General features: G+C 33.0%; 1 protein-coding gene across 6 annotated transcripts in view; it reads right to left on the bottom strand.

Moving 5' to 3' along the window:
- Nucleotides 1-13,862, bottom strand: part of NEK1 (NIMA related kinase 1) — a 216,186-nt gene that overhangs the window by 20,252 nt on the left and 182,072 nt on the right. For all 6 annotated transcript variants that reach the window (XM_032332563.1, XM_032332561.1, XM_032332564.1 and 3 more), the window contains 5 exons: nucleotides 11,443-11,531; nucleotides 11,101-11,348; nucleotides 4,654-4,805; nucleotides 1,170-1,378; nucleotides 252-382 (listed from right to left, as the gene is read on the bottom strand). In XM_032332563.1, coding sequence (XP_032188454.1) covers nucleotides 252-382; nucleotides 1,170-1,378; nucleotides 4,654-4,805; nucleotides 11,101-11,348; nucleotides 11,443-11,531 — 829 coding nt within the window. The remainder of the gene's footprint in view (nucleotides 1-251; nucleotides 383-1,169; nucleotides 1,379-4,653; nucleotides 4,806-11,100; nucleotides 11,349-11,442; nucleotides 11,532-13,862) is intronic.

The following is a 13,862-nucleotide window of genomic DNA, read 5'->3' as shown; positions in this document are numbered from 1 at the left end:
TATACCAAATTTCCAAATATAAAAATATGATTATTAACATTCTCTAGAGACTTTATTATTTATAATAAATCCAATGACCTATAAAAATCACTGATATTTCACTAATAATTCAAAAAGAGCATATTTCAAAATTAATTTTTTTTTTTTTTAAGTAGGCTTTACATCCAAGGTGGGGCTTGGACTCATGGCCTCCGAGATCATGAACTGGATGCCCCAAACTTAAAACGTTTTTTAATTGACATTTTACTTACTTTTATTTTCTCATAAATCTCAAAGAATTTTTCAAAGCCTATTTCCTGCTCCAAGTGAAGTCTCAGTTCCTCTAAATGGTTAAAGACACTATCGTATTCACATTCACTAGTAATTTCACCATCACTGTTATCTAAAAAACATAAATTAAAAGAAGATATTTTATGACTAAAAAGAATAAATAAAATCTTTAAAAAATAAAAAAGAATGAATAAAATAATTCTTACCCTAACAGACTAAAATTCTTTTTGATGAGTGACGTCACTGAAAGACTACTTGTACTTACAATATATAAGGTTTTGTCATTACAATTATTGTCTTTTATGGAGGAAATCAATGTATATACAAATGTCTTAACAAGACTGTTACTTTGGGAATCTTTTCTTTTATAGACATAAACAGTAAACCAGATTAAAAACATTCTAACGAAGTAAAAAATGAAAAAAGCATACCCATATGTTCTGTGCTGCAGCAAACCAACCATAACTGTGTTTAAAAATTTGACATTAAACATGAGCTAAAGCATGAAAAAGCATGCAGGAGGCAGATGACTTATGCTACATATTATAAAACTTCAGTAAAACATTTACAAAGTATTATAAATGCTATATATGTTTTATGTCATGTACATGTCCAAGCACTTTATGTTATCTTTAGTACTAGAAAAATAAGTCAAGAAAGATAAGAAAACAATAAAAATGTTTCAAAAGCATTTCCAAAATTTGATGGGAAAGAAATGGAACAAATGTATATGGGCATTTGTGTGAAAAGAAAAAGAATGAATAAAAGTCAGAGACACAGAAGGATACTTCAGTTTTATTTATATTAGAGAACTTCCTATCAGGTACCAGAAAAATACTCTGATTGAAATATGTGTATACAATGAAAAAAAAAAAAGCCCCACGATCATTACTATGTACCTGAGTGCCATTCTTCATTTAGGGCACTTTCACTGCTGGGATTGTCATCCTCATCTGCCAGATCTGTCCCATTTGCAGTCTGCTCTATGTCACTGTTCTTTAAGACTGATTCTTCCTCCTCACTGTATTCTTCACCAGGTTGTTCCCTAAGTAACTGTTCCATAGAGGCCTGAAGCTCTTGTAAATCTGTGTCAGTTTCTTCAAAAACACTGAAATTTTAAAAAGTTAAACTAAACATTACCAAAATGTCACCTTATTTTGAAATTTTACTTCAATATACATGTACTCCTTTCTGCTTAAAAGTACTAATAGTAGATAAAAAGAAATCTGAAAAAACCTACATAGTGGTTTTTAACAAAGTAACTGAAGATTAATACAATTATAAATATAGCACATGACACATTCTGGAATACATAAGCTGGAAGATGAACTTGTTTAAAATGATCCTGATCTGCTAAAAGAGATTAACGTAACTATCAATATTATTCATTGCTTAAATTTTGAAAGACTGTTTGAGTATTTTTTTTTTTAAAGATTTCATTTATTTATTTGACAGACAGAGATCACAAGTAGGCAGAGAGGCAGGCAGAGAGAGAGGAGGAAGCAGGCTCCCTGTTGAACAGACAGCCCGATGCTGCGGGGCTGGATCCCAGGACCCTGGGATCATGACTGGAGCCGAAGGCAGAGGCTTTAACCCACTGGGGCTAGACTAAAGAGATTTTTTTACATGCTTTCTAAAAAAAATACTGAATATTCAAGTATTTTTCTTCTATGTAATTTTGAACATTTAGTAAAATCTTCATGTAGATGTATAATAGTAGTATACTATATGAAAGGCTTTCCATATAAACACTCATTAGATATTTGAACTTTCAGAAATGGAAATACTTATGGAATTATATGTTCAGGTGAACAGTATGACCTAGTAAATAAAAGTCATCAGAAATCTTATTTTTCGATGCTTATTCTTGAAAACATTTCTAAAATACATAACAAATGGACTTTACTGAGTAATTAGAATATACTAACCATAATAATCTTCACTGGATTATCTTGTTTCCAAAGCACTGTTCAGGATATTAATTTTACTTTCAAGGGATTACAGATGCTGGAATTAATTAATTTATGTAAATACTACCCTTGATTTATATAGTACTTTAGTTTATTAAGCAGTTTTAGCCTATTACTAAAATTTTATCTACACATAACTCATAATTCATTTTAGAGATATGGATACAGAATTAAAGTGTTTAAATTATTTGCTCAAGGTTATACAGTTAATAAATAGCAAATAAAGATTGAAATCTAGGTCTTCTTATCACTTCTACAATACCCCGAGAATGTACTCATCAACTTTATTTATCTTAATTTGCCTCTTTCTACTAAAGTGGCATGCAAAGGGAAAAGTCTGTAGATTAAGAGTTCATTGAAATTTTAGATAAGTGAAGTCTTCTGAAAGAGATTATGTACGATGTTGAGGATTTCATCCACCAGAAAAGCGATGCTGAATAGAACATAAAAGTTGATTAAAGCCTTCAAGTTTAGATTCCAGTCAAAAAGTATTTACTGAAAACTAATATAGAAATGGTATTATACAAGATCTTAAATAAAACTTCCATTAATGGAAAAGAAAATACTTTTAAAGTAGAAATATCTCTATTTAGTATTTATGTGTACAAACTTCTACACTCCGACTTTGTAGCAGGTATAGAAAAGCAAAGCATCTAATTAGAATGAGAGAATATGTCTAATCTTATGGATCACCCTATTAGTAACATTTAACTTTATATTTAATTACATAATATGCACATCTGCTATGTACCATTACAACAATGATAAATAATCTGTTGACAAAATCTTACTATGGCCAACCCAGCAGAATTAGTGCCCAGCACAGATGGTATTAAAGTAAATGGGGCTGCCAAGTCTGCCATTACAAGAAAAGTATAAGACTAACATCTTTTTTAAAAGATCCTTTTTAAAATCTGGCCTTGAATTCACATTTTAGTAGATTTTATTGTAGGACCTTGAGTGAAGTTTGGACCCCCCGCCCCCGCAAAAAAAAGAAAGAAAAGAAAAAGAAAAAAATCCCAAGGGAAATTTTGTGGTATGGACTAATTTACTTTAAAAAATAACTCGGTTTTTAAAATTTTAAGTTAATATTAAAAGCTTCTAAACTTCAATTTTAAAATAAAATTCTGCCATCAATTAGTAATTAAAAGAACACAAGCCACAAACAAATTGCTGTGCAGTCAGATTAAAACTGATGACTTTATAAACACTTAGAGGAAAAACTGTACCTAGCACTCTGTCAACCACAAAGGTGCTGATATGTTGTCATGTTCCCCAAGAGGCTCAATAAAAACACATGAAGTGCTGATGACTACCCCTAAGCAGAAGAAAACAAGGATAAAAGGGTAACTTCCTGTAAAATCTGAGGACACTAGCAAAAATATAAAGAACAGTGTGAGACATGAAAAAAAGGGTGAAAAAACCTTTAATAGAAACAGTTTGGTTAAAAATTTAAGAAACAAGAGGCAAGACTTAAGAAAAACAAACAAACTAATACCAGAAAATAGTGCCAGATACAGTGGCTCTGGCTCAACTATTGCAGGGGGACGGGAAATCAAGAGACTGACAGTTTTTTTCTATTAAAAGATGTAAAATATAGAAACTTAAGCTCAAAAATATCAGAAAATAAATCATAAAAATCCCAATATTTTATGCCATATTTTCCTGGTGATCTGGATACACTATACCTTCTCGAACACTTTATTTTCCCCCCATATTGGGTAACATTTGTCTGAGGGGGTGAGAGGGCTTACTTGTCCTGTCCAAGGGGCTATCACTTCCTATAGTTCTCAGAAGGGTTGGTTAAATTTGCCTCGTAGATTCTAAATTCCCCATGAATCATGAAGAAAGGAATTTTGTGAAAGCAATTAAATTACATGCAGAACACACATGTGCCCACACACATGCAAACAAAACAACTAGTCTACCTGCTAAGTTCCCACTGTCATGGTTTCGAAATCATATATAGCAGGAGAGAGATGTAGAGGCTTTCTGGTCTTTTCCCTGGGGAACTGTAGAATAGTTCATATCTCACAATTTTCCATTGCAATTCCTGTATCATGTGGTGTTAAACTGTTAAACAGTCATTATTCTGCTAATATTCCTTCATTTAAACAATATTTATTAAACATGTACCATGGACAAGTCAATGTGCTAGATGCTCAGTGCTGAATATGACAGAAAGCACACTCATATTCCCCAAGTGAGGGTCAGTCATTATATTACTTAGAGGCTAATATACATATCAAAACTTGTATGACTGTACTTTAAATATGTCGTAAAAAGATAAAGGAGTGGTGAATTAACAGCTACAGATAATTTTTTAAATTGTTTAGGTGAGTTACATCTCCAAAGTTCATATAAACTCAGAAATTATGTTAGTGCTAGTATTTATTAATGACATCATGCTCACATGTCTTCAGAATCAGAAGGTCCTTCTTTAATATGCTCATCTTCAATTTCATCTATTTCAAGATTGTCTTGACATACATCTCCTACAGTGGGAACATCCATCAATGTTCTGAACAATTTTGAGAGATCTGGAAGTGAACATGTCCTCAACATCTAAAAAAGTCAACAGACTTCTTAGTAGGAGTAAGATTATTAGGAAATAAAAATGAAATTAAAAAATTAGAAAGTTAGAGCTAATACTAATTTTTTATCTTATATCAGATATTTAGAGTTAAAAGTTCCAGAAGTGACTCATCTAAGATTAGAACCTAATTTTCTTGAATTTTAGCTCTATAATTTTTCAGTGAGGAAAACTAAACCAGTGAGTTATGCTTAGGTTTCAAAATTCAAGGTATAGGGATTCACTTTAGTCACCATTTAAAGGCAAGGAGAGGTGTTTAGTCAGAGTATACCCAGGGAATGGAATTAGAAATCTGTCAGAAATTGGCAGTGCCAGAAACTGCCAATTTGCTCCTTCTCACTCAAGACCCATACTGTCCCTCTTTCCTTATATCTTTTTCTCTCACACTTTCCTATGGCCAATTTTCCCCATATATTTTTCCCAAATCCTGAACTGAGTTTGTCTGAAGCTTGGCAAAGCACTACCACATATAATTGGTGGCCCTTTGTATCATTCATCCTAGGAGCTGCTGGGTAGCCAACAACAGTTAAATAAAAAAACTTCATATTAGTGAAAAAAAAAAAAAGTCTAACATCACTTCCGTAAACAATGGACTGTAATTTCAGCCTTTCCCAAAAGAAGGTAAGGGTGGAAAGACAGGTACTTTGATGTTTGTATGGAGAATCATTTATAGCAGCAGGTAAAAAGGAACTGACTTGAGAAAAAAAACAATGTACAGTTGAGGTGTCTAAAATTTGAATTTGTTTGGGAAAGACCAGGGATAGAAGAAAGTGCCCCTGTCCACCAACCTATCAGCAATTAGAATGTGATAGATAGGCAGGATGATCAAACAAATGTCTATATACATAAGTCTCAGAATTTGGTTAATAAACCTAAAGGAACCTGTTGAGATTTGAAATGTAACTCCTAAGGCCCTGGTAAGAATCCTACACCAGATTGGAGACTGTGAAGAAAACATAATATTTAGCATATTAATGAAAATTTATATACTTTGCAAAATTAATTGGTACAATCTGTTTCTGAAAATAAAAGAGGATAGATTTCCAATATTTGAACATAATTTACATATTACAGCACAAGAAAAAGATGGTTATGAACTACAAGATGGGTAGATAGGTTGCTTGTTAAAACACTTAATGATGGTACTGAAAGTATATCTTTTACTGAATCTCCCACTGTCAGCAGAATTTATGCTTGACTTGTTTATCATTTGAATCATGCATATTATAAACCAACAGTGTGCAAAATACGCATATGGTAACAGTTTCTCCAGATAAATGCTAATCAATAAAAATATAGAGCATATATGCATTACACACTTAAATTCAAGGGGACTCTATATAAAGATGCAACCTTTGTTAGGCTGAGATAAATTTTCATCCTGGCTAAAAAGAAATCTCAATTTTAGTTTATTCATTTCACTAATTATAATAGCTTTCCTAACCTAAAGTAAAATAACACAGTAGAAAGAAATTTCAAGAGGTATGTAATTTGGCAAATTTCCTCTAGGCATGGAAATGGGTATATGCACCCATCAGTCCAACAGCTATCTGTCCTATATTAAAAATGTTCCATGTGCAGTCTTCTTCGATAAGTATTTTAGGTGTTTTTGTTTTGGGTTAAGTTCTACTTTTTCTCAAAAATGAAGAGAACCACAGGTTGGTAGACAAAGGCTATTTCTGTTATTCCTGATAATGTTTAAAGCAAAAACAATAACAATTTATTGTGGTGTGTGTAACATGTAGATATAAAATATAAGAGAACAATGCCAAAACTATAGACAAGATGGTGGAAATAAACTGTGAAAAGGTTCTTATGTCATATGTGAAGTGATATGATATTATTTGAAGACTGTAAAAAGCTAAAATTGCATCTTGAGAGCTGAAATTTATAACTAAGTTTTTGAAAAGATCTATACTGGCAAATAATAGAGATAAAACAAAATGTTAAAAATACTCAATCCAAAAGAAGGGAGAACAAAAGTAAAATAAGAACAGAAAAAGTGATGAGACAAATAGAAAACAAATAACAAAATGGTAGGTTTAAATTTAATCATACCAATAATATATCGAAAATTACATGAAAAGTAAATGGCCTAAAAAAAAAAAAAGTAAATGGCCTAATCACTTTAAATAAAAGAGGTTGTCAGACTGACTAAAAAGCAAGACCTGACAATGTGACAGCTACAAAAAAAAAAATCTACTTTACATGAAAGTCAGTGCGATTACAAGTTAATGTTTGTGTGTGTGTGTGTAAAATAATGTAAAATAATGTGTATGTATCCTTAACAAATAATAATCATCAGAAAGCTAGAACGGCTATATTACAACCAGAAAAAATAGATTTTAGAACAGGTAATATGACCAAGAATAAGGAGAGTCATTTCATAATGATAAAGAAAGCAATTATCAAGAAGATATAAAGATTATTAATTTGCATTCAATTGACTAGAAATTTCAATACTCCTTTTCCAGTAACTGATAAGCAGAAAGATAATTAGTAAGACACAGAAGATGAACAACACTATCAAACAAAAAGTGACCTTTCATAATAATAAACCTATCAATTCATCCAAAAGGTATAGTAATACTAAATTTTTATTCACTCAGTAACAAGTTTCAAAATACATGGAACAAAATTTGACACAAATGAAAAGATAGATAAGTAGTTTTTTCTCAAAAAATAATATAACTAGATAGATAAAAAAATAGTAAAGATAAAGAAGACTTGAATAGCACTATCAACCAATTTGACTTAATCCTTGACATTTACAGGATATTTTACATGATGGTCACATATTCTCAAATTCTGAAGATCATAAATTTGTTTTCACAGTTCATTATCTTTGAAAACTTGACTGCTATTAGACAAGTGGGAGAATTTAGCAATCTCTACATTTAAAATAAGCATAAGAAAACACTCCAAAAAATAAAACAGATCCAATTTGAAAATTAAATTGAAAATCAAAATGACATATTTAAAAAGGATAAAAGAATTCAGGTAATTCATTCCCATTTAGGCTTACATACATGAAAAATGTTCAACCTCACTGGTAAACATAGAAACACAAATTTTTTAAAAAAATATAATTACTCACTAAATATAAAATTTTTAAGTGAATGATAACAGTTGGTGCTTTTTAGAATACAGACTCTTACATACTACTGAGGCATTATAAGCTATTTCTTAAAGGCAAATCAGGCAATATCCAATATAACTTTTTTTTTTAATTTTTTATTTTTTATAAACATATATTTTTATCCCCAGGGGTACAGGTCTGTGAATCACCAGGTTTACACACTTCACAGCACTCACCAAAGCACATACCCTCCCCAATGTCCATAATCCCACCCCCTTCTCCCAAACCCCCTCCCCTCAGCAACCCTCAGTTTGTTTTGTGAGATTAAGAGTCACTTATGGTTTGTCTCCCTCCCAATCCCATCTTGTTTCTTTGATTCTTCTCCTACCCACTTAAGCCCCCATGTTGCATCACCACTTCCTCATATCAGGGAGATCATATGATAGTTGTCTTTCTCAGCTTGACTTATTTCACTAAGCATGATACACTCTAGTTCCATCCATGTTGTCGCAAATGGCAAGATTTCATTTCTTTTTTTTTTTTTTAAAGATTTTATTTATTTATTTGACAGAGAGAAATCACAAGTAGTCAGAGAGGCAGGCAGAGAGAGAGAGGGAAGCAGGCTCCCTGCTGAGCAAAGAGCCCGATGCGGGACTCGATCCCAGGACCCTCAGATCATGACCTGAGCCGAAGGCAGCGGCTTAACCCACTGAGCCACCCAGGCGCCCCAGCAAGATTTCATTTCTTTTGATGGCTGCATAGTATTCCATTGTGTATATATACCACATCTTCTTGATCCATTCATCTGTTGATGGACATTTAGGTTCTTTCCATAGTTTGGCTATTGTGGACATTGCTGCTATAAACATTCGGGTGCATGTGCCCCTTTGGATCACTACGTTTGTATCTTTAGGGTAAATACCCAATAGCGCAATTGCTAGGTCATAGGGCAGTTCTATTTTCAACATTTTGAGGAACCTCCATGCTGTTTTCCAGAGTGGTTGCACCAGCTTGCATTCCCACCAACAGTGTAGGAGGGTTCCCCTTTCTCCGCATCCTCTCCAGCATCTGTCATTTCCTGACTTATTTTAGCCATTCTGACTGGTGTGAGGTGATATCTCATTGTGGTTTTGATTTGTATTTCCCTGATGCCGAGTGATATGGAGCACTTTTCATGTGTCTGTTGGCCATCTGGATGTCTTCTTTGCAGAAATGTCTGTTCATGTCCTCTGCCCATTTCTTGATTGGATTATTTGTTCTTTGGGTGTTGAGTTTGCTAAGTTCTTTATAGATTCTGGACACTAGTCCTTTATCTGATATGTCGTTTGCAAATATCTTCTCCCATTCTGTCGGTTGTCTTTTGATTTTGTTAACTGTTTCCTTTGCTGTGCAAAAGCTTTTGATCTTGATGAAATCCCAATAGTTCATTTTTGCCCTTGCTTCCCTTGCCTTTGGCGTTGTTCCTAGGAAGATGTTGCTGCAGCTGAGGTCGAAGAGGTTGCTGCCTGTGCTCTCCTCAAGGATTTTGATGGATTCCTTTCGCACATTGAGGTCCTTCATCCATTTTGAGTCTATTTTTGTGTGTGGTGTAAGGAAATGGTCCAATTTCATTTTTCTGCATGTGGCTGTCCAATTTTCCCAGCACCATTTATTGAAGAGGCTGTCTTTTTTCCATTGGACATTCTTTCCTGCTTTGTCGAAGATTAAGCAGAGTAGAGTTGAGGGTCTATTTCTGGGCTCTCTATTCTGTTCCATTGATCTATGTGTCTGTTTTTGTGCCCGTACCATGCTGTCTTGATGATGACAGCTTTGTAATAGAGCTTGAAGTCCGGAATTGTGATGCCACCAACGTTGGCTTTCTTTTTCAATATCCCTTTGGCTATTCGAGGTCTTTTCTGGTTCCATATAAATTTTAGAATTATTTGTTCCATTTCTTTGAAAAAGATGGATGGTACTTTGATAGGAATTGCATTAAATGTGTAGATTGCTTTAGGTAGCATAGACATTTTCACAATATTTATTCTTCCAATCCAGGAGCATGGAACATTTTTCCATTTCTCTGTGTCTTCCTCAATTTCTTTCATGAGTACTTTATAGTTTTCTGAGTATAGATTCTGTGCCTCTTTGGTTAGGTTTATTCCTAGGTATCTTATGGTTTTGGGTGTAATTGTAAATGGGATTGACTCCTTAATTTCTCTTTCTTCTGTCTTGCTGTTGGTGTAGAGAAATGCAACTGATTTCTGTGCGTTGATTTTATATCATGACACTTTACTGAATTCCAATATAAATTTTGAACTCCACTTACAGAAATTTATTTTATGAAAATAATTGTGGCTATTGTCAAAGATACAGGTGTAGGTGGTTACTATAACAAAAACTGAAAGCTAAAGGCCCAACAATAAAAACAGATTAGTTAAAAAAATTATATATAGCATAGCAGCTTAATGGAATTTGTGATTCTAGATAATATGAGATTATTTGATGATATGACAAAATGCTATTTTTGTAATAATTTATAATATTAACATTTGTAACAATTTTATAGTACATATTAACAGAAAAGCAGGTTATAAAAATATGCATAATATTCTATTTTAACAAAAAGTTTTATATATGTAATACTTACATATATAAAATCTAACAAAATAAGTGATTTCTTTATATTTTTAAATTTTCTATAGAGATAATACTGTAATTTCTTAATAAAAAATTGGTTACATATTTTCAAAAATACCAAGTGAAAAAAGACGTTTGAAAATTTTTTGCCAGAAAGTGCATATGAATATCTATTACCCTTTCTATATCAAATTAGGCAAACACATTTCTGTCTCCTTAACATATATTGCTTAAGTTTGGTCTTACATGAAAAACGGAAGTTGGATTGAGTAGTGAGGAAGGGAAATGGTGTAAGAGGGATTTTACTTAAATAAAAGTAGACCCTATAAAAAGAATCCTGAACAAGGAGCCAATGAAATAGTTTTTATCCTAATGGTACTCTCAGTGTACTCAATTTTACTCTCAATGGCAACTTCTTTTCAGAATCCCAGAGAAGAAGATGAAGTTTTTTGTTCTTTTTGTTTATGTGTGTGTGTAAGAGTTTAAAACTCAGTATTATGGCTTATTAAAGAAAAACAATAAATAAGAAATGTTACTAAAACAGATATTTTCCATTGGAGGTGTATACTTGCCTTTGGGTTGTTTGCATCAAATAGACCAGTTGAAAGTCCGATCAGCAAGGAACTCTGGTTTTTATTTTTTGGTGGTGAATCAGAGCGAGATCGAAGTGGAAAGGATTCTTCTGGTGAACACAGAACTGACTGAATTTGAGAGACTACGTTCAAGTGTTTTGAAAGAACCACTCTATGGAAAAATGGCTCTGGTTGCACAGGTTTATCTATATCACATTTAGGGTGCTGAGAATCACTTATTTCAGGTCCTGTGATATAAAGGAAAGATTTTGTGATAAGTCTATACAGTACTTAAGCTCTATGTGATACTGAGAAAAGCACAGTATTTAACATGAGGCTTACTTATATCGACTTCACTAAGGTGGTCCACATTCCTTGGGATTTCATCTTCAGAAACTTCATTTTGCTGAGCAGTGATCCTATCTTCCATCCTGCACAGAAGGATACATCAGTAGAAATGCAATTTACTAGAAATAAAAGCACTCCCAAATTAAAACAAAACAAAACAAAAAAAAAGGAGTACAAGTTCACTAGCATGCTGTGGTCCCTCTTCCAAATATTTTCCTCATTTATGTATGTGGATATATATATATTTTTCTCTCTCATAAGTACATTGTATTTTTTACCCTGTTAAAACCTTCAATCATAATCACTAATCAGTCACAAAAACCAGACTCACCGCTTCTTATAACTATGGTTCCCAAAATGTGTTCCCTAGACATTAGGAACACACAGAAACTTGTTCAAAATGCAAATTGCTCAGGGCCTACCCCAGACCTATCAATCGGAAGCTTTGGGGGATAAAGTCCAGTAATTTATTTTAATAAATATCAAAGTAATTCTAATCTTTGCTAATATTTGAGAACCACTACTTTAAGCAATCAAAATGCCCCTTAACAGCAGAAAATATAAAACTGTAGCATACTAATACTATAAAATATTATGCAGCTGTTAAAAAAATGAAACAGAAATCTATGTGAAATACTGTGGAATGACAGTCTATAAATAAATTAAATGTAAATAAATATATCTAATATATATTATATAAGTAAAATAATATACTTAAGTAAACAAAGTAGAAACATAAATATTTATATATTTATTTAATATATATTACAACTTATTTATAATATAAATAATACATTTTATAAGTAAAATAAATAAAATAAATTAATAAAATAAATTGATAAATTTAAAAATAAAATATTTTATTAAGTAAGCAAAGTAATCTACAGATCGATTTGCATTAAATAATGTTAGGTTTCAAAAAATGGTATGTAGGGGCGCCTGGGTGGCTCAGTGGGTTAAAGCCTCTGCCTTTGGCTTGGGTCATGATCCCAGGGCCCTGGGATCAAGCCCCGCATCGCGCTCTCTGCTCAGCAGGGAGCCTGCTTTGTCCTCTCTCTCTCTGCCTGCCTCTCTGCCTACTTGTGATCTCTGTCTGTCAAATAAATAAATAAAATCTTTTTAAAAAAATGGTATGTCTCTGCTCAGCAGGGAGCCTGCTTCTCTCTCTCTCTCTCTGTCTGCCTCTCCATCTACTTGTGATTTCTCTCTGTCAAATAAATAAATAAAATAAAATAAAAAAAAATGGTATGTAGCACAGTATAAAATATAGAATGATATGCACCAAAAAGTTTTAACACTAAAAGAAAGTGAATTAATTGAGGAAAAAAGGTAAAGAAGAACTGACAGTTTTTATCTCAATAAAGCTGGAATTAAATTCATGTATTATATATATATTTTTTAACAAAAATTTAAAGACTGGAAGAATACAGTCCAAAGGTTTCAAACAAACACAGAAAAAGATGCTCACCATCACTAATCAAATCATTTGCATTTGATTTGAAATGCACATCAAAACCAAGTAAGATATCATCTCATATCTGTTAGAATGCTATCACTAAAAAGACAAGAGGTAAGTGTTGATGAGACTGTGAAAAAAAGGGAATCCTTGGGAGGCCTGGGTGGTTCAGTTGGCTGAGCGTCTGTCTGCCTTTCACTCAGGTCATGATACCAGGGTCCTGGAATGGAGCCCAACATTGGGCTCCTTGCTCAGCAGGGAGTCTGCTTCTCCTTCTCCCTGATACTCTCCCTGCTTGTGCTCTCTCTCTTTCCCAGACAAATAAATAAACAAATCTTAAAAAGAGAGAGAAAAAAAAAGAATCCTTATGCATTGCTGGTGAGGATGTAAATGGTGTGGCTACTACAAAAAACAGTACAGTTTCCTCTAGAAATTAAAAATAGAAATACCATACAATCCAGTAATTCCATTACTGGGTATTTATCCAGAGAAAACAGAAACATTAATTTGAAAAGATCTCTGTATCCCTATATTACAGCATTATTAACAATAGCCAAGATTTGAAAGCAACCCAAGTGTCCACTGACAGATGAATACACACACACACACACACACACACACACACGGAATATTATATAGCCATAACAAGGAATGAGATCTGGCCATCTGCAACAACACAGGTGGACACAGAGGGTATCATGCTCAGTGAAATAAGTCAAAGAGAGAAATAAAAGAACCATGTGATTTCACATATTATACGTGGGATCTAAAAACCAAATGAACAAACAAATGAAGCAAACAAAAGCAGAAACAGAGACATTAATACAGAGAAATAACTGGTAGTTACCAGAAGGAAGGGGGAGTGAGAAGATGGGCATAGGGGTAGGGGTTAGTTAGTAAGAGGTCCGTGGTTTCAGTTATGGAATGAGTAAGTCATGAGGATAAAGGGAACACAGAC

Source organism: Mustela erminea, chromosome 2 (genome assembly GCF_009829155.1).
Source record: "Mustela erminea isolate mMusErm1 chromosome 2, mMusErm1.Pri, whole genome shotgun sequence".
NCBI classification, from domain to species: domain Eukaryota; kingdom Metazoa; phylum Chordata; class Mammalia; order Carnivora; family Mustelidae; genus Mustela; species Mustela erminea.
This window is presented reverse-complemented; position numbering and strand designations above follow the sequence as displayed.